Here is a 23245-nt window from a genome sequence, read left to right on the forward strand (position 1 = left end):
GAGCCAGGAAGATCTGAGTTCAGATCCTGCCACTGACCCTAACTAGCAGTGAGACTTTGGGCAAATTACTTAATCTCTCTGAGCCACGATTTCCTCATCTGTAAAATGAGTGGTTTGGACTAGATGGTATCAGAGACACTTGTGGCTCTACATTTGTGGTCCTATGGCCTGGGGGAGCAAGACTGGAGTCATATGGTGATGCTGATTTTTGGGGTGTTGGAATTCCTAGGGACTGTGGTGTATGGGGAGCCCATCACAGCCAGCTTGGGGACGGATGGATCTCACTACTGGAGCAAGAACTGGGCCAAGGCAGCAGCTTTTGTCGCCTCTCCTCCTCTGAGTCCTGACCCAACCACGCCTGACTTCCTTAACTCCTTGCTGTCTTGGTGAGTAACAGACACTTACCGACACTTCCAGGTTCCGCCATTTTCTTCTCATTCTCCAGTAGACTTCGCTGCAATCACATTTGATGGATGAAAACAGGCTTGCAGACAGTGACTAATTTCACCAGCCTGACACTTGTGACAATTCACACTCCAGAAGCCTCATGTTAGCACTATTCACTGTAGACTGAGCTCTAACCAGAAGAGTCAAGGGCCATGAGTTCGTGTCACATGGGGATCCTTTGAAGGAATAGGGATGTTCAGTCCAGAAAAGAGAAGGTTCAAGACATGTAATGGCTGCCTTCATGTACCCAAAGGGCTGGCATGTGGAGAAGAAATTTTAATTGTTCTCTGGACAGAACCAAGAAAAAGGAGAAACTACAGAGGGAAATTTCAGTTAAATGTAAATAAAGACTTCTGAACAATAAATAGCCATCCACAAAGAGGATGGGCAGCCCTAGAAGATGCCATGGGAGGTCTTTAAGTCAGTCAGTTAATATTCAGTCAGCACCTTCTACGTGCCAGGCACAGTGCTAAAGGGCTGAGTAGGTACAAAGAAAGGCAGATGACAGTGCCTACCTTCAGGGATCCCACAGTCTAACAGGGGAGATATCATACAGACAACTATGTACAACTAAGCTCTAGATGTAGAATAAATGGGACAGGGAAGGCATGAACATTAAGGGGGATGAGGAAAGGCTTCCTGAGAAGATAGGACTTTAGCTGAGACTTACAGGAAGTTATGGAAGCCAAGAGGTAAAATGAGGAGGGACAGCATGCCAGGCATGGGGGATAGCCAATAAAAATGTCTGGAGTCTGGAGATGAGTGTCTTGGTAAGGAACAGCAAGGAGACTGTCACTGGCTTTCAGAGTACATGAAGTCTGGAAGGGTGAGAAAGGGCCAGGTTCTGAAGGACTTTCAAAACCAGACACAGTGTTTTATATTTTATTTTAATTCTAGAGGTGGTAGGGAGCCTTTGGAGTCTACTGAAGGGGGCATGACATGGTCAGTCATGCATTATAGGAAACTTACTTGGATGGCTGAGTTGCGGCTGGTTGATTACAGATATGTTTCAGTGGGGACTTCTTTTTTCTTGGTGGTGGGGAGGTATGTAGGTTAGATTAACTCTCTTCTGAGGCCCCATTCCACTCTGAGAGTCTGTGACTCTTATGCCCTGTGAGGCTGCTCCATGGTGGGGACAACCTCATTCACTTACTGAGGGACCCAGTAAACTTCATTATGTAGTTATACCTTGAAGGAGTTTCCAGTTGCCGGCCTGAGGATAGTGTCACAGTGAAGCCCTGATATATTTGCAAAATGTTTGACTGATGATCTTTAAAAAAAAAAAAATCACTGTCCCTGGTGACTCCACCATTCTTCCCCAAGACTACTCCCCCTAATAACAAATAACACCTAAAACACATTGGTATACGCCTCATTCCACCCCCGTAGGCCACCATCTTTTTGCTGAGAAGCAGTAGGCATGAAGGCCCAGTGTTCTCTAAGGAAATGATAAATAGTTCCATTGACTTTTCCTTCTTTCTGGGGGAGGAAGGTGGACTCACTCAAATAAATGTTGAGGGTCCAATGTGCTGGACTTTTGCGCACATCCTCAAGGGTGAATGATGACCTTCCTTTCACCTCTAGGTATAGATCTCAATTACATCTGAGAATGTAGATGGCAGTGGGTGTTTCTTCTTCATGCCAATCCCACATGCCAATGGCAAAGCAGGCTTTAGCATTCAGGGCTCTTTCATCTCATTTCCAGTCCTTCCAATTCACTGTGCATGATATTTGCCTTTCAGTGGGGATCTCCAGGTCACTGGCAGTGCCCACTGTACCTTTAACACTGCGCAGAAGGCTGTGGGGAAGGATAACTTCACCCTGATTCCTGAAGGCACCAATGGAACTGAGGAGAGAATGTCTGTCATCTGGGATAAGGCTGTGGTATGGCATCCCCCAGTCATGGGAGGGTCCCCTGCCCCGTGGGTTGTGGCATTTCTGTCTGAATGGATTCTTGAGAACTTTCCCCCCTCACCGTTATCACGCGTATCCTTATCTGATTATCTGTGGCACGCCAACAGTACAATATAAACTTCATTATTTCCCATTTTATTTCTGCATCTAATTAAAGAGGCCATCCCCTGACTATTTCTTAAAGAGGCCTATTCACTGAATGGGCATTACCTCACTCTAAGTGAGTATCTGAAAAGGCCTTGGCCTTTTCACTACATCCTGGGTTGACTCCAGTCATCCTGATGAATATCTGGTCACTGGATTCAGATGGCTCTGGAGGAGAAGTGAGGCTGGTGACCTGCACAGCCCTCCCTCACTCAAAACAAAGTCAAGTGCAAGTCATGTCATCATTCTCCTGAAGCCATGGTCCTCTTTGAAAACAAAGGATGAACACAACCACAACAATGTCCTGGGTACTTAGCCCGATGCCTACACATGGTGGAGGTTGAATAAATACTTATTAGATCTCACTTTGCCCCTTCCTGGGGATCCTAGGAGCCGAGTCTGTTTTGGGGGAACCCCATGTGACAGTTGTTGACGGTCCTTATTTTTGTAAGGGAAGCTTTGAAGGTTTACACATTGAAGGCTAATCCATATTGAGCTGGATAACGTTCTTATGAAAATCATGTCTTCCATTTGATGGCTACTGCTGGGTGAGTGGCAGTGCCTGTATATAGGTGCATGTGCCCTGAGGGGCCTTGTCCTGGAAGGGACAGAGGTGGGCTGGCCTAAGAGGCAGCCAGTATTTATTAAGCTCCTCCCATGTGCCAGAGATTGTACTAGACAATGGTAGTTCAAAGCCAAAATGAAATGTGGCCTGCCCTCAAAGAGTTTTTTCTTCTGGGAGAAACAACATGTACAGAGATAAGTAAATACAAGATTCAAACAGTGTGACTTTCAGGCCTCTGTCTACTCCTCTATACAGTGATGGACAGCTAGATGGCTCAGTGGAGACAGCGCCGGGCCTGGAGTCAGGAAGACTCATCTTCCTGAGTTCAAATCCAGCCTAAGACACTTACTAGCTGTGTGACCCTGGGCAAGTCACGTGACCCTACTTGCCTCAGTTTCCTTCTCTGTAAAATGAACTGGAGAAGGAAATGACAAACTGCTCCAGTGTCTTTGCCAAGAACACCCCAAATCGGGTCTTGAAGATTCAGACATGACTGAAACAACTGAACAATGGTAAAATAAAGAGTTTGGTTGAGGTGATCTCTAAAATCTCTAAAATAATGTGAAAAGATATTTGGTGGATGCTAGGCCTGGCTTCACCTCATGACAGATTTGGTTTGACTGTTCATCTTTCTAAGTTCTTTGGAAGGTGCTGGTGCCTCCTCTGATTTCCTCTCTGGGACTCAGAAGCCGTGTGTATGCTTCCCTGAGTATTGTACCTCTGACTTGTAGAATCCCTGGCTTCCATCAAAGTGCAGTAAAAATGCCTTCCCCCTCCCCCTTATAGGAGGTCTTTGCTTATTTATGCCTTCTCCTTATGAGTGTTTTCTCTAAAATTTACTTTGTATACTAAGTATGCCCTTTGTGTTCACTTGTGATTTCATCTTAGTGGGAATCTCCCTGAGGTGGACAGTCCTTCCCTGATGCAGATCGGCCATTCTTTTGTATCTTAGATATCTCTCAGTATCCCTGGTTATACAGCCAGGATTTGAACTCTGATCTTCCTGAATTCAAGTCTGGCACTTAATCCATATGAGGAATTGAATTGTGATCCTTTTTAGGGGGCACTGATTTCCTTGTTTGGTTTTTCTTTTCCCCAGGTGACTGGAAAGATGGATGAGAACCAGTTTGTGGCCGTGACCAGCACCAATGCCGCCAAGATTTTCAACCTTTATCCCCGGAAAGGCCGCATTGCTGTGGGCTCTGATGCTGACCTTGTCATCTGGGACCCTGACAGTGTCAAAACCATCTCAGCCAAGACTCACAACATCGTAAGTTCCTTAAACCAGCCCTTAACTTAACTTAAGTCAGCTCTTGCCTGGCTAAAGTGTGCTACAGGGGAGCTGGAGACAGACAATCCACCTTCAGATCTTACTTCTGGTGCTTACTGTCAATATGACCTCCTAAGCAAGTTGCTTAACCTCTCTGATGTCCTCTGAGGTCCCTTCTACCTCTGTATCTATGATCCTTGGTCATTTAACCTCTCTGGGCCTCAGTTTTCTCATCAGTAAGATGAAGGAGTTGGGCTAGATGCCCTCTGATGTCCCCTCTATCTCTATATCTATGATCCTTGGTCATTTAACCTCTCTGGGCCTCAGTTTCCTCATCTGTAAGATGAAGGAGGTGGACCTTTGTGGTCCCTTCCAGCTATAGAATAATCATCTTGTGATTCTCCAGAGAGGCCATAGGGTAGGGGGCTCAAGATGGGGGGAGGGGTTTAGAGTAAAAAATGCAGCAGGTAGGGGTTGGGTCTGTTTTTCTCATGGGAAACACTGAGGAAGAAAATTTAGGAGGAAAAATAGCTTTTTCCCTTTAAAAGGATGGGCACGTTGCTTACTCTTTTCTCCATCAGCATTTGGAGGCACTGGGTTCTGGTCTCCAGGGCTCAGAGGCCTTGATGGATGGGGTTCTTCAGGGTAGCTGTCCCCTCCTTGGGGGCAGCCAATGGATATCTGTAATTGTCGGGTACTTCTCTCAGTCCAGGGCTGGATGCAGGCCAGCTAAGGAAGGCAGTTTAAATTAAGCTCCTTCTTAGATGAAAGTCAGCCCTTTCAGGAGGGGCATCCCTTCTCTGGGGCTGCTATGGGACGGAGGAGCAGAGGCCGGAAGAATGATTCATTCCCTGGTGTCTTGAAAGGATTATTTCTAAAGCAGAGTTGGCCCTCCTGAGATGCAGCTTCCTTTTCTGTAGCCTCTTGGGCTCCTGGCCTTCGTGCTACAGCTTGAATGAGAATTTAGGGCATACCTTCCTTGCATTAGCACTGATCTTACTGAGGTTTTCTCCTCACTGAAGTCAGAATTGAAAGAGCCCTAGAAAGGGTGACCTTTGTATGGAAGGTGGGCATCTATCTAAAACATTCTGGATGAATTCTGTTCTTAGGAATCTCTGGAGCTACTTTTCCAAGGTTTCAAGGTGTTAGGGATTTTTTAAACCCTCTGTCCAGCAGCTGTAAAAGGTAACCTATACTAACCTTGGAAACTGCCTGATCTAACAAATATATTCCGAAAGATTTTGAAGACCTGGGGGTCTTGGTGGACTCCAGCCTCAATAGGAGTTAATGGTGAGACATGGCAGCCACAACAGATTAGTGAGATCTTAGGATCCACTAAGGGATATAGTGTTCAGATGAGGGGTGATCATCACAGTTGACTTTTCTGGGCAGGTCAAATCTCAAATCCTACCTTTGGCAAGAAGCCTCTCCTGATCTGTCTTAATCTAGTATTTCCCTCTGAGGTTATCCCAGTTTTTCCCATATGTGTCTTGTCCGTAGTTGCTTACATGTTGTCTCATTAGGCTAGGGTCTCCTGGAGAGCAGTGACTGTCTTTATATCCTCAGCACTTAGCCCAGTGCCTGGAAATGTGCACGTAGTAGGCACTTCATAAATGATTGCTGGCTGTATTGTATTTAGTTCTGACCAGTATTGTTTGGAAAAACATCGACAGGTTGGAACATGTCTGGAAGAGGGTGATTGAGATGCAGAGGGGCTGGAATTTCTTTTATATGAGATCCATTGAGGGAACTGGGATCTGTAATCTGGAGGAGTCAGGGCTCAGGGCTGCTGTGGTGGCTGACTTCTTGTATTTGAAGGGTCATAAGAACGATTAGACAGAGTCAGTTCATAGAGCGATAGGAGAAGTTACAGATGAAAAATTAGGAAAAACTCTTTGGAGGACAAGCTTGCTAAGGGTTGGCGCTGTCCTTGGATGGAATGGACTTCCTGAGGTGGGGGTGGGGAGCTAAGTGTTAGCTTGTTACAGTGCTAGAGTGAGGATTCTTTTGCGCTGGAGCAGGGTCTACACCTTGCTTGACCCAGAGCTTAATAAACGCTTATTGTTTGATCGATGGGTGCTGTCATCCCTTTGTCTGTGATATCTTTCATTTTGAGACCCTATTTGTTAAGAGTGAGGCCTTTGAGGATGGGTAGGGCTCCTGTAGGAGGGGAGAGGAAGGGGCAGGTCTTTTAGGCTCAGAACAAAGTCATGAGTAGCTGAGTGGATCTAAACAGTGAAGTTTGGATTCAAAGGACCACACTTGAGGACCTCGAGGGCCACATGTGGCCTCAAGGCCGCAGGTTTCCCAGCCCTGGTCCAGAGGATGCCTCCTTCTGCCTGCCTCTGACCTTCCTCATGCCTTAGCACTTCTCTCATGGCCTAGATTCCTCTCACCACCATGGAAGACCTAGCCCTAAGGCTTTTGGAAGGACTTTTGGAAAATGCACTGAGGAGGTTTCCCCCATCTCCCACCCCCCCACCCCTCAATGTTTCCTAGGTTGTGCCTAATGCAATTTAATTTGGAACATTATCCTAATGGGTTTTAACAGGCCTGTCTCTTTTCATTGGAGTTTTCCAGGCATCAGGCCAGATTGGTAATTTTAGGGGAAGCAGCTTGGGGGAGGGGGAAAGCCTTTGGACTGGAAGTCAGGAAACTGGGCTTCCCTGTCCTGGGTCTAGCATGTAGCAGCTGTGTGATTCTGCCTCAGTCCTTTAACTCCTCTGAGCCTCAGTTTTCTCATCTGTAAAACAGGAGCAATAACTCTTGCCTTCAGTTCTTGTGTGAGGAGATCATCAGAAGCCTTAAAATACTATTGAAAAGGCATCATTGTCATGGATGGAGGGAGGTGCAGCACTCGTGATCTTTTTATTTTACTTGTTTTAATTGATGCCTTTCATTTTTATTTTATGTGCTTTCTTTGTTTTAAAATTATTCTTGGTTTCATTTTTTCATCAGTTATTTCTGAATATCTTACTGCCCTGTCTCCTGTCCAGGGAATCCTTTTTAACAGACAGAAATAAAGGCAGTTGAATGAGACTAACCAGCAAACAGCTTGCAGCTGAAAGTGCCAGCCGTAGGCCTCCACCTCTCCGAGAGGAGAGAGAACATTTGGTCCTGTGGTTGGACCTGCAGTGCCTGGGATCTGAATCTCCTCAGTTCTGACCAAGTTACTGGACTCATTTGGAAGCCCCAGGCCTGTCACATAGCACTAAAACTTTGGCTTTCCCTCTTTCTTAAATGAGAGAAGTGTCATTTGACCCAAGTGCTGACAATGGTGAAATCCATGCAGACAATGTCAGACAGAATGGGGGAAGGTTCCCAGCAGGATTGGGGAGGACAGAGGTAGGGATCTGTATCTTTGGAGAAGAGGCTACACAGAAGAGATCTCAGAGCCATTGGCATGTATGTGCATGCATGTATGCATGTGTGTGTGTGTGCAGGCCCTGTACACAGCACCAGAGATATGAAGACCAAAAAGGGGCACTCCTTGCCCTCAGGGAGCTTATCCTAAATTCACTGCTAGTCTGGCAGCTCCCCCAACTGGTGCAGATTTGCAGCCCATCTGTGATTTATTATCTTAGAGAACTGTTGGAGGCAGCCAGATGGCTGCTGGGCCTGGGGTCAGGAAGACTTGAGTTGAAACCCTGCCTCAGACACGTATTAGCTGTGTGACCCTGGGTAAGTCACTTAACCTCTATGCCTCAATCCACTGGAGAAGGAAAAGGCAAACCCTTCTAGTACCTTTGCTAAGAAAACCCAACGTAAAGTATTGCTGTATGCTGGTCTATGGGGTGATGAAGAATTGGACAAGACTGAATGACTAAACAACGACAGAGAATTGGTGGGGGGGGTGGCCACACAGTGAGTCAAGTTCATAAGTATTTATTCAGCACCTTCTGTATGCCAGACACTGTGCTAAGCATTGGAGCTACAAATAAAGGTCAGAATATTCCCTGCTTATCAGCAGAATGGGATCCAAGGCAGTGCTGTAGTTATTAAGGGCCCAGCCACTAGTGCTGTCCTTCAAGGGTGTGGGCCTCCTTCTATGAGGCTACCAGGCCTCAAAGGTTAGGCAGCCATTTGGTGTGGTAGTGGAGAGGGGCTACTTGTGGAGGTAAGCATAGGGCTGGGTGGTATCTGAGGTCCTCTCTGACTCTGCTTCTCTGACTGGTGAGCTAAGGGAGAGGCTTTTTGGAGAAGGTACTTCAGGAGGCAGCAGCTGGAAGGCAATCTGCACAAATCTGACCCTTGCCATCTTTCTAGGGTTGTTTCCAAGGTGACTGGATTCTGCTTGTGATTCATAGGTCAGAGGCCAGATGGTGCAGCCTCTTTCATTTTACCAAGGAGGAAGCTAAGGAGCTGTGGAGATGGTAACTAACCCAGGGTCTTCCAGGTTGTAAATGTCAGAAGAGGGATTTGAACCCATATCTTAGGATCATAGACCTAGAGTTGGAAGGGGCCTCAGAGGTCATCTAGTTAAACCTTTTCCTTTATCAGTGAAGAAACTGAGGACCAGAGAGGCTAGGTAACCACCCATAGTAAACATCAGAATAAGATTGGGATCCAGATTTTTAGACTCCAGAGGCAAAGTTCTTTTCACTTGGTCACTTCAGTCTTGTGGCCTAGAGGGTCTCAGACCTTGTGAGGGTCCTGCAGTGTCACCCCGCCCCCCATTCTGCTGAGGAGGGGAGGTATCTGGAGTCTCTTCTGCCCAGGCTTGTGTTGTCTCTGACACCAGGAAGGATTATTGCCCTCCTGACATCCCTGGCTCCTCCTGGCACTTTCCAACCCTGGGATGAAGACAATAACAGACCCTGCCTGATGTCAGTGGGTGAGGCTGCTTCCAGTATTCTGCACCATTGTGTGACAGCAGAGCCATTTAGATTGGCTCCTGGAGCCTCAGGCTGGGGGGTATTTCAGGAAAACTCCCCACTTGTCTTCCTTTTTCCATGCATGGTACATGCACACCCATGGCATTGCTGACAGGCTGCCTTCAGTTTCAGAATTCTAGATTGGTTGTCCAGGGAATTCTGGGAGGGAAAGTACCTATTGTTCTGTCTGGGCTGATTCCAAAACTCTGAAAAGAACTTTGGGAGTGGAAAATGGTGCAACAAACAGCCAGCTGGTAAATGTTGTGCTGATTACACCAGAGCCTTCTTTGAACATGACTCTTACTTTGGAGACTGGGGAAGGAGCTTGGGCAGATCAGGTCCCTCCACACAAAATGGCCATGTGTAACAGCAGGGCATGGGTGGGAGGAGGGATAGACTTGACATCACCTGGGACCTGGATTGAAATCTCATCTTTAACACATCCTGGTGACCATGGGCATGTCAGTCACTTCATCTCTCTGATCTCTTATTTTCTGATCTTTAAAATGGGGTTAATTGTATCTGTGGTACCTTACTGCCTTACAGATAGGGGGAGGGAAAGTTGGACCAACCAACAGTACAGGGGACCCCTATGAGGGAACTCCTCATCCAATGCAGGGAAATCCCAGGCACAGATCTTGAACCCAAGTCTATCTGACCAGTTCCCTCTGCCCTGCACCCTCTGCTTCATAATGAGAAAACGTATGGAAGAGTGCATTGTAACTGAAAAGTCTGGGAGAACACAGGGGACTTGAAAGGTGATGGAACCTAAAAGTCCTTTCTCCCAGCACCAAAGGTGCTGATTGGTTTCTGCATGCAGCCATTTAATAAGCACTTCTTCCATAACTATTTTGTGCAAAACTTGGCGCCAATGTTAAACAGACAGAGACAGAGAGAAACAGAGAGAGGGAGAGGGAGGAGAAAGAGAGAGAGAGAGAGAGAGAGAGAGAGAGAGAGAGAGAGAGAGAGAGAGAGAGAGAGAGAGAGAGAGAAGAGAGAGAGAGAAGAAGAGAGAGAAGAGAGAGGAGAAGAGGGAGAGAGAGAGAGAGAGAGAGACAGAAAGAGAGCATGCTGTGGTCCTAAGGAAGATACTCTTTTCCTCAGTGCCAGTACAGGAAAGAGGGTGAGTGAGCAGCTGAGCTGGGCAGAGTTTCTGCTTCCTCATTCTACCAGAGGAAGAGAGAGGGGCAGGTCAAGAGGAAGACCCTGAGCAACCCTTGACCTTGAGGTCGAAGCTACTTCAATTGCTCACAAGGGTCTCCAGCTCTTAGCCAAGTTCCTTCTTGCTGAGATTTAGGCCTTCCTCCCAGCTCCTCTCCCGCAGTTGGGCAGTAGCTGATCTCTCATGCTCAGAGCTCTGTCTGCCATATCTGCAGGTCACAGGTCTTCTGCCCCTCTTTCAAGAAAAGACTCAGTCATGAGTCACAGGGATCCTGCAAGAAAGTAACCTAATGTGATTTGTTAACCCTGGTATTATCCAGGTTGGTGGAGTAGACTGGCTTACAAAGGCTTATATTACTAGTTACTAGTATTTTGTTACTAGGATACTTACACTCTATTCCTGCACTAATAGAGCTTTATAAGATAGTCAATATATGCTTGGGACTGGCAGCTGCCAGCGATATGCACACCTAGAGACTCACTGCTTCAGGTGTCCCATCCAACAATGTCACCTGTGACCGACTCAGCCAAACCAGAAAGCTAAGGAATGGGATCTAAGGCTGTATTGAGAGACTCATAGTACCCAGGACTAGGGTTGGTTGTCCCTCTGGCCTCTGTCCTCCTCAGACAGAGCTGGAGTCCCATGTTCAGTTCTGGGTGGGCACCCCAGTTTTTAGGAAGGACTGATAATCTGGAGAGTGTCCAGAGGAGGGCAGACAGGCTCGTAAAGGACCTTGCGTCCAGGCTATATGAAGAAAGTGGAGATTTTTACCCTGGAGAAGAATCATGTTTCTTTATCACTTTAATTTCCTCATATGAGCCTGAAGTTCAAGACCTGAGTGTGCCCCCACAATCCCTATCACTTGGCTAAATAGTAAAGTGAAGGTTCTCTGGTGAGAGGCTACAATAAGCCACTTAGATCCCCTGTTGTTATAATCTTGCCTGTAGATATATCTAAACACTATCTCTCCAGCTGCCACCATCCACGCCCTTATCAGCCCACAGCCCACGATGTTGGTCGGCAACCTCTGAGAGAAGACATTTTCTTTTTTTCTTTCATTCCTCCCTGGCCGCGGTGTAGTGTTTTTCAGGCTTGTGGCCTTTGGGGCTTGTGCTAATTTACATGGTAGCTGTAATCTTGCTGGAATGTTTGGTTTTCCAGGTTCAGCTGAAACCCCTGCTGGTTTGCAAAATTGGAGCTGCTTGTCTAAGAGTCTGCCTCCTTGATGTGACCCTGGGAGCAGGGCCATTCATGGCAATTCAGCAAACATTTATTGAGCTCCTACGAGCAGCAGGCTTAGGCACCGTTCTAAGTGAGGGGTACAACGATGAAAGCTAGGCAATCTTTGTCCTCCAGGAGATTATACTCTTACCAGAGGAGGCAGAGAGGTTGGGATTTCACAAACATTAACAGTTGAACAAATTCAAGATAATTTGAAGAGCAAGAGAATGCTTAATTACCAGGGGGATTCGGAAAGATTTCACCTGAGTCAGTCAGTAAACATTTATTAAGCACCTACTTAGAACAATGCTTGGGGGATTCAAAGAAGGGTAAAGGACATTTCCTGCTCTCAGGGTACAATGGGGGAAGACAACATACCAAAACGGTGTGCAAACAAGATATATACAAGATGACCTGGAGAGAAACAACAGGGTGAAGGCACTAAAATAAGGGGGAATCAAGAGAGGAAAGAGAACAAGCATTTATTTAGTGCCTACTGTATGTGAAGCACTTTATCTCATAATAAATATTATCTCATTTGATGTTCCTAACAACCCTGAGAGGTAGATGTTATCATTATCTCCATACAGTTGAGGAAACTGAGGCAAGCAGAGGTTGACTTGCTCCAGGGTCACACAGATAGTGAGTATCTGAGGCTGAATTGGAACCCAGCCCTTCCCCACTCCAGGCCCAGCCCCCTATCTATTGCACCACCAGCTCTGTCAAGGCACCAGAGCTGAGCTTTAAGGGAAGTTAAGGATTCTAAGCAGCAAAGATGAGAAGGGAGTGTTTGGATGGAGGGATGGCCCGTGCAAATACATGAGATGGGAGAGGAAGAGTCAGGCAGCTAGGCCAGAACATGCTGCTCAGCTGAAAAGTAAGTGAGTGATGGGGGATAAAGCTATGAGTAGGGTAATGTTGGACTGCACTGTGTGGATATTTCAGTGTACCAGAAAACTTTTCCTCTCCACCAAAGCCCCCCTGCAGTACCCCCAAACTCAGAGCCAGGAGTGTTTCCCAAGAACTTGGACAGATGTGGCACTGTTGGCCCAGGGCGAGCTCGGAGCCGCAGGGCCTTACTCTGTTTTGCTTGGCTCTCGCTGAACTCAGACATTTGAGTGAAGGCGTTTCTCTTAAGCTGCCACAATCATTCCATTTGTGGCTTTGCTTTTCTTTCGGCATAACCACCATTCTAATGAACACGTGGAAAGCCAGGCAAGGCTGGAGCCAAAGCTTTGGGAACTCCCGATCTTTCCCCAAAGCCATCTCTCCTCCTGACAGTCCCATTTCTGTCACCAGCACTGACATCTTGCTGGTCACCCTGGTTTGCACCCTTGGTGTCCTCCCTCGACTAGCCACTTTTCCTCCTCACCCCATGTTCTCGTTAGTCACCGAGTCTTGTAGATTTCTCCTGCATGGAGGCTTTCAAATCTTTCTCCTCTCCATGCCTCTCCTAACAGCTCTGCTGCCTTATCCATTCTCACCTGGACTCCAGCTATAATCACCTCCTAATTGGCCACTTTGCCTCCAGGCCCTGATCCTCTACGAAGTTGCTAAAGTGGCCTTCGAAGCCTGGGTCTGACTAAGACGCTGCTCTACTCCACAAGTTCCAGAGTGGTTCTCTGTCACCTCTGGATAAAATACAGACTCTTAGGCACAACTCACCTTTGCAGACCTGTGAGCAGCTTCTCCTCTTCTCTCTCCCCTGGATTTCTTTGTAGTGAATTTAGTTTTTTAATTTTATTTTTCATTGAACAGGGATTTACTTTGTCTTCCTCCACTCCTCCCTCCTTCACTTAAAAGAAAAAAAAGAGAAAACAGAGCCCTTGTAAAAAGTATGATCGGTCAAACTAATAAAATCCCTGTGCTGGATGGATGTCCAAAAATGTGTCGAATTTGTATAAACTCACCTGAAAACGGGTTGCTTTCCCTCAACAGAATGTGAGCATCTTGGGGCCAGGGACTATTCACATCTGTCTGTATGCCCGGCACCCAACACAGTGACTGGTCCATATTATTAGGTGCTTAGAAGTGTCTGATTAATGAATTAGTGAGGCCGTTCTGTGCCCCAAACATGAACCAAAGGGTCTGGGTTCTAAGGCAGCAGAGCTCTAAGGGAGGAAAGAGCAATTTGTTTATCACCTACTGTTTGCAGAACACTGGGTTAGATGTGGAGGGGGTGCTACAGCTTAGATACATATTGGAACAGGAATCCAAGACCCCAAGTTTGAATCTGTCACTTTGCCTCCCTCAGACCTGAGTCCCCTCTTGTCTGAAGGGGAATATTTGGACTGAATGATCTGAGGCCCACTTAGCTCTAACTGTGATGCTGTAGGAGATAGAAATTGTCTTAAATTTACAGCTGAGGAAACTGAGGCATCAGAGGTGTAGTGACTTGTTCACATGTGATTACTAGTAATCAAGCTGGGGTCAAGGTGGAGTGTGGTGTTAGGTTGCTTTCGTATTCATCCAGAAGCCTTTGCAGTTTTGAATCCTGTTCTAAAGCTGTGTGTGTTCCCTCCCCCAGTCTCTGGAATATAACATCTTTGAAGGCATGGAATGCCGAGGCTCACCCCTGGTGGTGATCAGCCAGGGTAAGATTGTCCTGGAGGACGGCAACCTGCATGTGACTGAAGGATCCGGCCGCTACATTCCTCGCAAGCCTTTCCCTGATTTCGTTTACAAGCGCATCAAGGCCCGGAGCCGGGTGAGTAGCTGGGGCTGGACAAGGGGGTTTCTGATTGAATACTAGAATTTGAGTAGAGAGTGACTCATATCTACACCCATTCATACCTGGGCAGAATGGTTCCAACCCTACCCACCATGTTCATCATTTGGCTTGTTCAGTGCAGTGAGGTTGGTGTCAAAGTCTGTCACTGGGACCAAAGGAGACTCAAGGGGCTGCTTTGTGGGGCCTCAAGGAAGCCTTGAGTCCTTGTATATGTTTAAGTGGAGGTCCCTGGTGGCATCCAGAGGAGCAGGAGGTGGGGATGAGGGAAGTGTCCTGGACTATCAAATGTACCTCTCACTCTAGAGCCTGGACTGACACTCAGAGAGGGTTAGGGAAGGGGCGAGGAAGGATCCGCACAGGAATGGGAGGCAGCATGGAACAGTGGAAAGACTTTCTGGAGTTAGGGACTTGGGCTTGGATCCCACCTCTGCCATGTAATAGCTATGTGGCCCTGGCCAAGTCTGGTCCCTTCTCTGGCCTTAGTTTCCTCATATGTATAATGAGGGAACTCACTGAGATGGTCTCAGTCCCTTCCAGGGTTTGAGTTCTGCTTTTCTGTGTGACCTGGACAAATCACTTAGACTCCCTTATTTTCCTCATCTGTATAATGAGGGATAGACTAGCTAACCTCTGGGCCCCTTCTAGCTTCAGATTGATGATTCTCTGATCTGTGAATGTCCCCAAAGAGCCTTGGATATGAGAGGCTGCCATCCATGACAGGAAGCCCCCAACAGTCCAGGTCTCCTAGGTCCATTAGGGCCCCTGGAAAAGTTCCAGGGGCAGGGGCAGAGCTGCTCTGCTGACACCACTCAGGTGTCTGATATGTTGTGGGGGAGACTGGCTTTAGGTGAATCTGCTTGGTTCTCCTTCTGAGATCCCAGGCAGGGAAACACTAATCAGCTAAGAACTCGGAAGTTTCTAGTATGTAGTCTTCTGAGTATCCAGATTTGGAGGGTTACAGAGAAGGGACAGAAGGATGTAAGGATTTATTAATCACCTATGTGTCAGTCAAGTGCTTTAAAATATTATCGCATTTGGAATCCTCATTTTACAATTGAAGAAACTGAGGCAGACAGAAGTTAATTGACTTGCCCAGGGTCACACAGTAAGAAAGTGTCTGAGGGGGGATTAGAACGTGGATTTCCCTAATTCTAGGCCCAGCAGCCAGTAGATTGAGGCAGATAGGTGAGCCTATGATACGGAATTGTGTTTGCCTTGCAGTAGACACTCTCTTTACCAGGGCTTTCATCTGTGTCCTTTTGTGAACCTACTGAGAAGACCCTGTCAGAATGCCAGAGGCCATCCTGGCTTGGGTTGTTTTTTTTTTTTTTTTTTTTTTTTTTTTTTTAGCATCTTGGTGCTTGGGCTGCCCCTTTAGGCAGTCCTGGGATCCTAGATCCAGAGATATCAGGGACTTCAGAGACCATCTAGTCCAGAGGTGGGGAACCAGTGGCCTCAAGGTCCTTAAGTGCAGCCTTTTGGCTGAATTGAAACTTCACAGAACAAACCCCCTTCAATAAAAGGATAGGTTCTGTAAAACTTGGACTCAGTCAAAAGGCCACCCCCAAGGACTTAGAAGGTCATGTGTGACCTCAAGGCCTCAGGTTCCCCATCCCTCATGTTATAGGTGAACCCAGAGAGGTGAAGGGGCTTTCTCTAGGCCACACAAAGGTGACCACAGGTAGGGCGCTAGAAGGGCCCTAAGACACTCACTAGTCCATCTCCCTTATTTTACAGAGGAAGAAATAAAGGCCAAAGAGATGTTCCCAAAGTCACCTGGAGGTCCCCAAAGCTAGGGTTGGAAGGAACTTTGAGACCATGTAGTCCAGCGATTCTGAATGTGGGTCCTTGGACTTCAGGGAGTCTATGAACTCAGATGGAAAATCAGTCACATCTTTGTTTTCATGACCACTGACATTTAGCATTTTCTTTGATCATTTTGAAATGTTCTTTTGAGAAGGATTCCATCTCTGGGCTACACCAGACTGTCAGATGAGTCCAGGACACAAAACTAGTTAAGTGCCCCTCATTTCCTTCATTTTATGGAGGAGGAAACTGAGGTTCAGGGAAGTACCCAGCAGGTAGGTCAGAGGTGAGATTCAAACCCAGGTCCTCTTGACTCCATAGCTGGTACACTTTCTACCACATCGTACTGCTGCCCTTCCATTAGTCTTGCTACATGGCTGACCCACTTCCTTTCCTAGTTCCAGGTGTCCTTGGTGGTATTGATACTACATATTTTTTGTGGGCTCTGCAGGAAAAGGCAGTTGCTCAGCACCTGGGACAGAGCCTTCTTCTGAAGCTCCAGCGTGGGGGAGGGGGGTTAGCCTTCTTCCTGTGCTCCTTGAAGGGAGTCTACTGCTGTGTGGTCTTTCCAAACCCCTGCCCCTCCAACCCCGCAACTGTCACCCCAGAGCAGATCTGCCTTCCCACGGAGTCCTTATGTGGTATCATTTGAGGAAGTTGGGGCCATCTCCCAGGCTCCTTTATTTTGTTTGGGAAGATGCCCCCTCCTCTGCTTTCTGCAAGGGCATTCTAAGCTTCACTGAGAAGCTTTCAGTTTTGGCAGGTACTAGAGGAGAGAGGGATCCCTTAACTTGGTCAGCTCAGTACTTTAGAGACCCAGAGGCTGGGGAAAGAACTAGATAACTTTTTTTTGGAAGCAATTGGGGTTAAATGAATTTTGCCCTGGGGTCACACAGCTATTTGAGGCCAAATTTGAACTCAGGTCCTCCTGAACCAGGGCTAGTGCTCTATCCACTGCCTAATTGCCCCTAGGTAACTTTTCAGAAACTCTTCCTTCCTTGAGAGGATGATGGTGGTGATGGTGGTGGTGGTGGTAGAGTTGGAGTGTCCTGGGACAAACTGTGCGCCATAATGGGTAGAGTCTTGGTCTCCAGTAAGGAAGACCTAGGTTCAAGCCTGCCTCTGGATGTTATCTCCTTGGAGCATTGCATTGTGAGGTGGATGTTCCAGGAATTGTTATCCCTCTGACTGACTGATCTTGGCAAATCCTTTTGACTCCCTGGTCTCTGTTTCCCCCATATGTCAAATGAGCTGGTTAGAAACTAGAAGGTCTCCAAGGTATGTTCCAACTTTAGATTCACAGTCTTAAAACTGGGGACCAAAGTGCTAAGATGTTACAAGGACCAGAGGATGGCCTCCAGTAGCTGTGGAGTTGGAGGTCCCTCCACACTTGGAGGTTCCAGAAATGAAAGCCTAGGTCCAGTCCCTATCCCTGATAGGACCCTGAGTCTGACAGATTTGGGAAGCCTTGAGGTCCAGCTCCATGCTGCCTTTAGGTGGGAGGATATCTCACCCGGGGCTTCTTAACCAATAGCTACCAATAGCTTAGAAAGCTAAGGGCTGTTTGAGGCTCCCCTAGCTCCCCTTTCTTTCTAAACATGTTGATGATCCCAGAGGGCAGGAGAATGTGCTCCACAGAGGAATCCCTTTGCTCCACTGGAAATTTAGGTTCCTGGATATGGAGCTGGGAAAACCCTCAAGTCAGCTGGTCTGCTCCCTCCTCTATTTAAAAATAGATTAAAAGTAAAATTAAACAAATTAAAAATAAAATAAATAAAAATAGGGGCAAGCCTCAGAGAGCAGTCAATGTTTATTCACTTTATGCTAAGCCCTGGGGATACAAGAGGAGTCAAAAGACCGTCCCTGCCCCGCAGGAACTCGTAATCTAATGGAAGTTAAGTGGCTTGCCAAGAGAGTCCCGTCCCCCTCTGCGAAGGACCAGAGACTTTGCTGTCTATTTTCTTCTTGACCATCCCTAGGGAAATCCCTAGATACATGAGTTTAGAGGCAAAGTGCACCTAACAAGAAATCTGAAAGGGTTTACTGTCCTTTGAATATTTCTGTTTTTCCATATCCCAAGCTTGGTGAGGAACATGATGGTGAAAGCCTGCCACCTGCTGGATGATCTTGTATCTGCTCTTGTTTTTTCGATGTCCTCCTTTCCTGAGCATGTCCAGCCATTGGTGGCTTGTTGCCAGGGCTGCTGATCAGATGTGGCCTTTCATCCTCATCACACGAGGTGCCTCCAGTGGAGAGGGCCTGGGAAGATGTTTGCTCTTCAGTCCCCAGCTAACTGGCATTTGTGTTTTCAGTTGGCAGAGCTGAGGGGTGTTCCCCGAGGCCTCTACGATGGGCCAGTGTGTGAAGTGTCTGTGACACCCAAGACAGTGACTCCAGCTTCTTCTGCCAAGACTTCTCCTGCCAAACAGCAGGCCCCGCCTGTCCGGAACCTGCACCAGTCTGGATTCAGCTTGTCTGGTATAGACTCCTTTACAAATGAATTTTTCTCCCCAAATTAGAGCCTGTGCTTTTGACTTGAGGTCTTAGGACTTTGATGCAGTCCTCAGAAGAGTTGTGGACTAGAGTGGGTTTGAGCCATCAAATAACAGGCATTAATTAAGTGTCTGCTGTGTGCAGGCTTTGGCAAAAGGGGAGGGCGGGCTGTTTATTTAGAATCATTTATTATATTCATCCATCCTCCCATCCATCCATCCATCCATCCATCCATCCATCCATCCTTCCATCCTCCCATCCATCCATCCATCCATCCATCCTTCCATCCATCCATCCATCCATCCATCCATCCATCCATCCATCCATCCATCCATCCTTCCATCTGTTCATCCTCCCATCTATCCATCTATGCACCCTTAATTTCATTGAGAAATCATTTGTTAGGTGTTTTCTATTCACAGAGCATTGTGGCAGGTTTTTGAGGAAGGTACAAAATTTAGATAAAATAGGGCCTCTGACATCATGGATCTCCCTGTATGGGAGGGGGATACAATATAAACTCAGGAAATCTCTTGACTTCTGTTAATCCTAGCCTAGCCAGTACCAGCTGTATGGTCATGACTGAGTCACTTAGACCCCAAGAGTCTCAGTTTGCTCACTTGTAAAATGGGTATAAAAATACGTTTAGTTCTTCCTTCATAGGGCTGTTCTGAAGAAAGTACTTTGCCAATCTTAATGTGCTATAAAATGTGAGATATTGTTATTACTGTTTTTACTATATTCTTGATATACAAATCACAGAATCATAGAATTTCAGAGTTTGAATTAGTTGTGATCCAGATTATGTGCCTGGCACATAGTAGGTGCTTCATAAAATCTCCCTTCCTTCCTTCTTCCTTCCTCCTACAACTCAAACTGGTCATTGAAATAGTTGTCAAAAGTTAAAAAGAACAAGTAATGAGGAAAGTGTTTTATAAAACATGAAGATGCCTGTTTCAAGGAGAGGTATTATTATTTTCATGGAAATGACAAGTATTTTGTAGCTCTTACTCTGTGCCAAGTATTATGTTAAATGCTTTTCACAAATATTGTCTCACTTGATTTTCACAATAGCCTTGGGAGGGAGATGGTGTTACTATCCTCCTTTTGCAGTTGAAGACACTGAGACAGACAGCAACAAAGTGACTTGCCCAGGGTCACACAGCTAGTAAGCATCTGAGGCCAGGTTTGAACTCAGGACTTCCTGACTCCAATCCTTGAATTTCCAGTGCCCAACAATATTGCTGGCACATAGTAGGCACTTAATTCTCCATTGATTGCTTCAGTCATAGTCATTAAATATTAGAACTGGAAAGGCCCTTAGGGCTCATGCAGTATAATCTCTCCATTTTACAGACAGGAAGACTGAGGCATGATCTGGGAAAAGATTGGTCTGAGGTCACCCAGGTAGTAGGGAGCAGTGGTAGGAAGTTACTGTGACTTTTTTAAACCTGGTCTCCCTCCTCTCTTTTTTCTGCTTTCCAGGTGCACAGATCGATGACAACATCCCTCGCCGTACCACCCAGCGCATTGTGGCTCCCCCAGGTGGCCGTGCCAACATCACCAGCTTGGGCTAGAGCTCCCCAGTCATAGAGCAGCCATAGCAGACTGGGAAAGGGGGGTGAGGGGTGGGGCACCTGAGGACGTTGGGTTTTGTTTATTATTATTATTATTTTTAGAGCCTGTGATAGTTACTGTGGGGCAGCCAGTCCATGGGGCTTCCTTCTGGGCCCCACACTCGGTCCTCCTTCCCCTGATGTTACCGATTTTTCTCACCCATGTTTATCCACTTCTGATAGCATTACATACATGTCCACACACCGACTCCAGAGACAGAATGTGACCTGACACCTCAAGGGTGCAAAACAAAAAGTATGAAAAAAATCCCCGGCACAAATAGGGTGTTTTTTATCCAGGATTCTCACGAACATCTTTCTTTTCCTAAGGGAAGGATGAAGTGAATTCCCCGAGAGCTGCCTTTTTTTTTTTCCCTGAGGAGGGGTATGGTTGGGAAAAGTGGTTTAAAAATCTGATGTTATGAGACCTGATCAAATATTAATTCAAGAGTTTTGAAGTGTACATGGGTTGAAACAAGTATTTAACAGCTGAGTGAATCAAGTTGGTAGACCAGCAGTCTCCCAGCCAGGTGGTTGTAGACCATGTCTATTGGCATTCCATCCATTTCAGTCTGGGTCAGCTACTGACACGAGGCATCATTTCTCTTTGTCCTGGATTTGGCTACAACATGTATCCTTTGAGGTTCCCCTTTCTTCTCTCTTTTTAAAGTTCTCTGGCTTTTTGTTTTGTTTTATAAAGCAGTTTAAGTTGCCTCTCCCTCATTGGCTTCTGAGAGACAGCATGGCACAGTGGGGATAGCACTGGATCTCACAGCAGAGAACCTGGGTTCAAAGCCCACCTCTGACCATTATTACCTGTTTGACTTTGGGCAAGTCACTTAACTTATTTGCCCCTCACTTTCTTCGTGTAAGATGAAGACGTTGGATTAGATAGTCTCTAAGGCCCTTTCCAGCACTTGAGATGAGACGATGGATGTTTGTTTTAGACAACATTTTTGTCCCTCTCCCAGCTGCCTTACCCTATCGCATCCTGGCCACTTTTCCATTGTTGCCATAGGAACCTGACCTGAGGAAACAAAGTGCTGCCCCATCACTGAGTATGCTGAGTTGGCCTATGTTATGCAGGATGCCACCAAGCCACCCATGGTAGTCATTGCTCATTGATTCATTCTTTTCCAGTAGTAGGGATGGGTTGGACTGAGCTATCCATACTCTTTGGTGCCTCCTTGTTGAGAGGTTGAGGGAGAGAGACAGTCTGTGGCTTTGGAAAGTGGTTTTTTTCCCCTGAGTAAAGCTAACTGCCTACTAAGGGCATCAAATTGGTGTCCAAGGTCTCGTCAACACTATATGCTAATTGACTGGGCTAACTCATCCCATGGCCAGCTACCAGAATAGAACAGATGGATAAACTGGAGACTGGTTTGACAGCATCCTGAGCCCCATTTAATTTGATCTAGAGGCATCTTTTGAGGAGTTCAGGACCCAGTAAAGCTTCACTTTTGGGAAAGGGCCCCAGTAGAACATCCTGGTGCCCAGTTAAATAATTTTACCTCATGGGAGTCAACTTGGTGGAATAACAATGCATAGAGGCCTTACACACACACACACACACACACACACACACACACACACACACACACACACACGCACTCGGGAATTTTGACACAGGGAAGTCTCTTAATTGGCAAAATGGAGGAGCCATGCTTTTTTTTTTTTAAATGAAGGGCGCTTCATTGTGCATTGACACTTGCAAATGTAACACAGTATTGGTGGAAAGCAATGTCTGGCAAACTTCTTTCTATGGGCCAAGTTTGAGCCTATGGGTCACCTCACCTTAGCACTGCCTAGCGTCTTGGTGTCTTGGAATAGTTTCCATTAGCTGAATCCCCTTCTTTCCCTTCAGTTTCCTACGTTACCTTGATATATGTGGCCTTTATTTCTGTGTGTGTCGACAGGTTCTCTTAAAGGTATATATCTGTAGGTTCTTTAAAAAAATAACAACAGTAAAAACAGATTTGCTTCAAGAAAGTATTAGCAGCAAGTCCTTTGTAGCCAGTCCACTCATATGTCCAGACATATCACATCGGGGTTGTTTTTATCGTTTATTTCTTTTTATTTTTTTAAAGTAAAAAAGCACTTTAAAAAAGTAATTGGTTAACTTAAAATATTTTATAGTTGCCCTCCCCCCTTTTTCTTTCTTACCTGTACTTGAAAGGAATTGGAACAAGGTGGAAACCCTAAAAGTCTCGTTTCCATTCTGAGCTGTGTTGGCAGCCTCTCAGCATTCACTTGAATCTTCCCTTCTGTCTCCTACTCATGATGGCTTCCATCTAACCCTAACCCTAAAAGACAAAAAAAACAAAAAACAAAAAAAACCCACAAACAAGTAACCAAACGAGCAAAATAAAAACCCAAACCCTGACGATGTTTGCAGGCTACTTAAGCATGTTCCCCTGTCGGCTCACTTTTTGTGTCTGTTTAATGAATGTCCTATGTAAATGCTAAGAGAAATTGACAATGATTTGGAACATACTAACTGCAGTGACTTGATGCTCTAAGACATTGTAGGATTTTGGACTAGCTGGATTTTAACCCTTGGATTTGTGATTGTGAACCATGAGTGAAGGAGATGTATGTGCTAAAGCTGATCATGTGTGTAGACAAACAGTGCTTTTTTCCTCTCTCTTTTTATTTTTTACCAGTGTCTTAATGGCAAAATAATTATGGTAAAAAAAGTCGTGTTTATTATTCCTTAAGAATTCTGTGTAATATTACCATGGAAACGCCTAATAAAGACAAATGTTGTTGTTTCAGGGGTGTGTGTCTGTGTCAAGATGTTCTGAGGTAGTGGTGGGGTGCCCTCTCTATGCCTCTAATCAATAAAGGTTGAAGTTCCTACTGGGTGCTGGATAGGCAATGTGGGTATGAGAGCTGGATTGTCCTGGCTTTAGGTTCTGTTTCTCATGTGTCCTGGGCTAGTTACTTAAGCTCTCATCACTTAAATTCTAAGCCTAGAAGTTTCAGAGGGGCTGACTTGCATC

The 23245-nt window shown here is 46.2% G+C and overlaps 1 protein-coding gene across 2 annotated transcripts in view; it reads left to right on the forward strand.

The window, feature by feature from the left end:
* DPYSL2 (dihydropyrimidinase like 2) overlaps positions 1–23017 on the forward strand; it is a 191631-nt gene extending 168614 nt beyond the window's left edge. For both annotated transcript variants that reach the window (XM_072638197.1, XM_072638178.1), the window contains exons 9-14: positions 230–386; positions 2190–2331; positions 4170–4340; positions 14125–14304; positions 18447–18612; positions 20113–23017. In XM_072638197.1, the coding sequence (XP_072494298.1) occupies positions 230–386; positions 2190–2331; positions 4170–4340; positions 14125–14304; positions 18447–18612; positions 20113–20204 (908 nt within the window). In that variant the 3' untranslated portion in view covers positions 20205–23017. The remainder of the gene's footprint in view (positions 1–229; positions 387–2189; positions 2332–4169; positions 4341–14124; positions 14305–18446; positions 18613–20112) is intronic.
* The last annotated feature ends 228 nt before the right edge of the window (positions 23018–23245 follow it).

The sequence above is a fragment of the Notamacropus eugenii genome, chromosome 1, assembly GCF_028372415.1.
Source record: "Notamacropus eugenii isolate mMacEug1 chromosome 1, mMacEug1.pri_v2, whole genome shotgun sequence".
In the NCBI taxonomy this organism is placed as follows: domain Eukaryota; kingdom Metazoa; phylum Chordata; class Mammalia; order Diprotodontia; family Macropodidae; genus Notamacropus; species Notamacropus eugenii.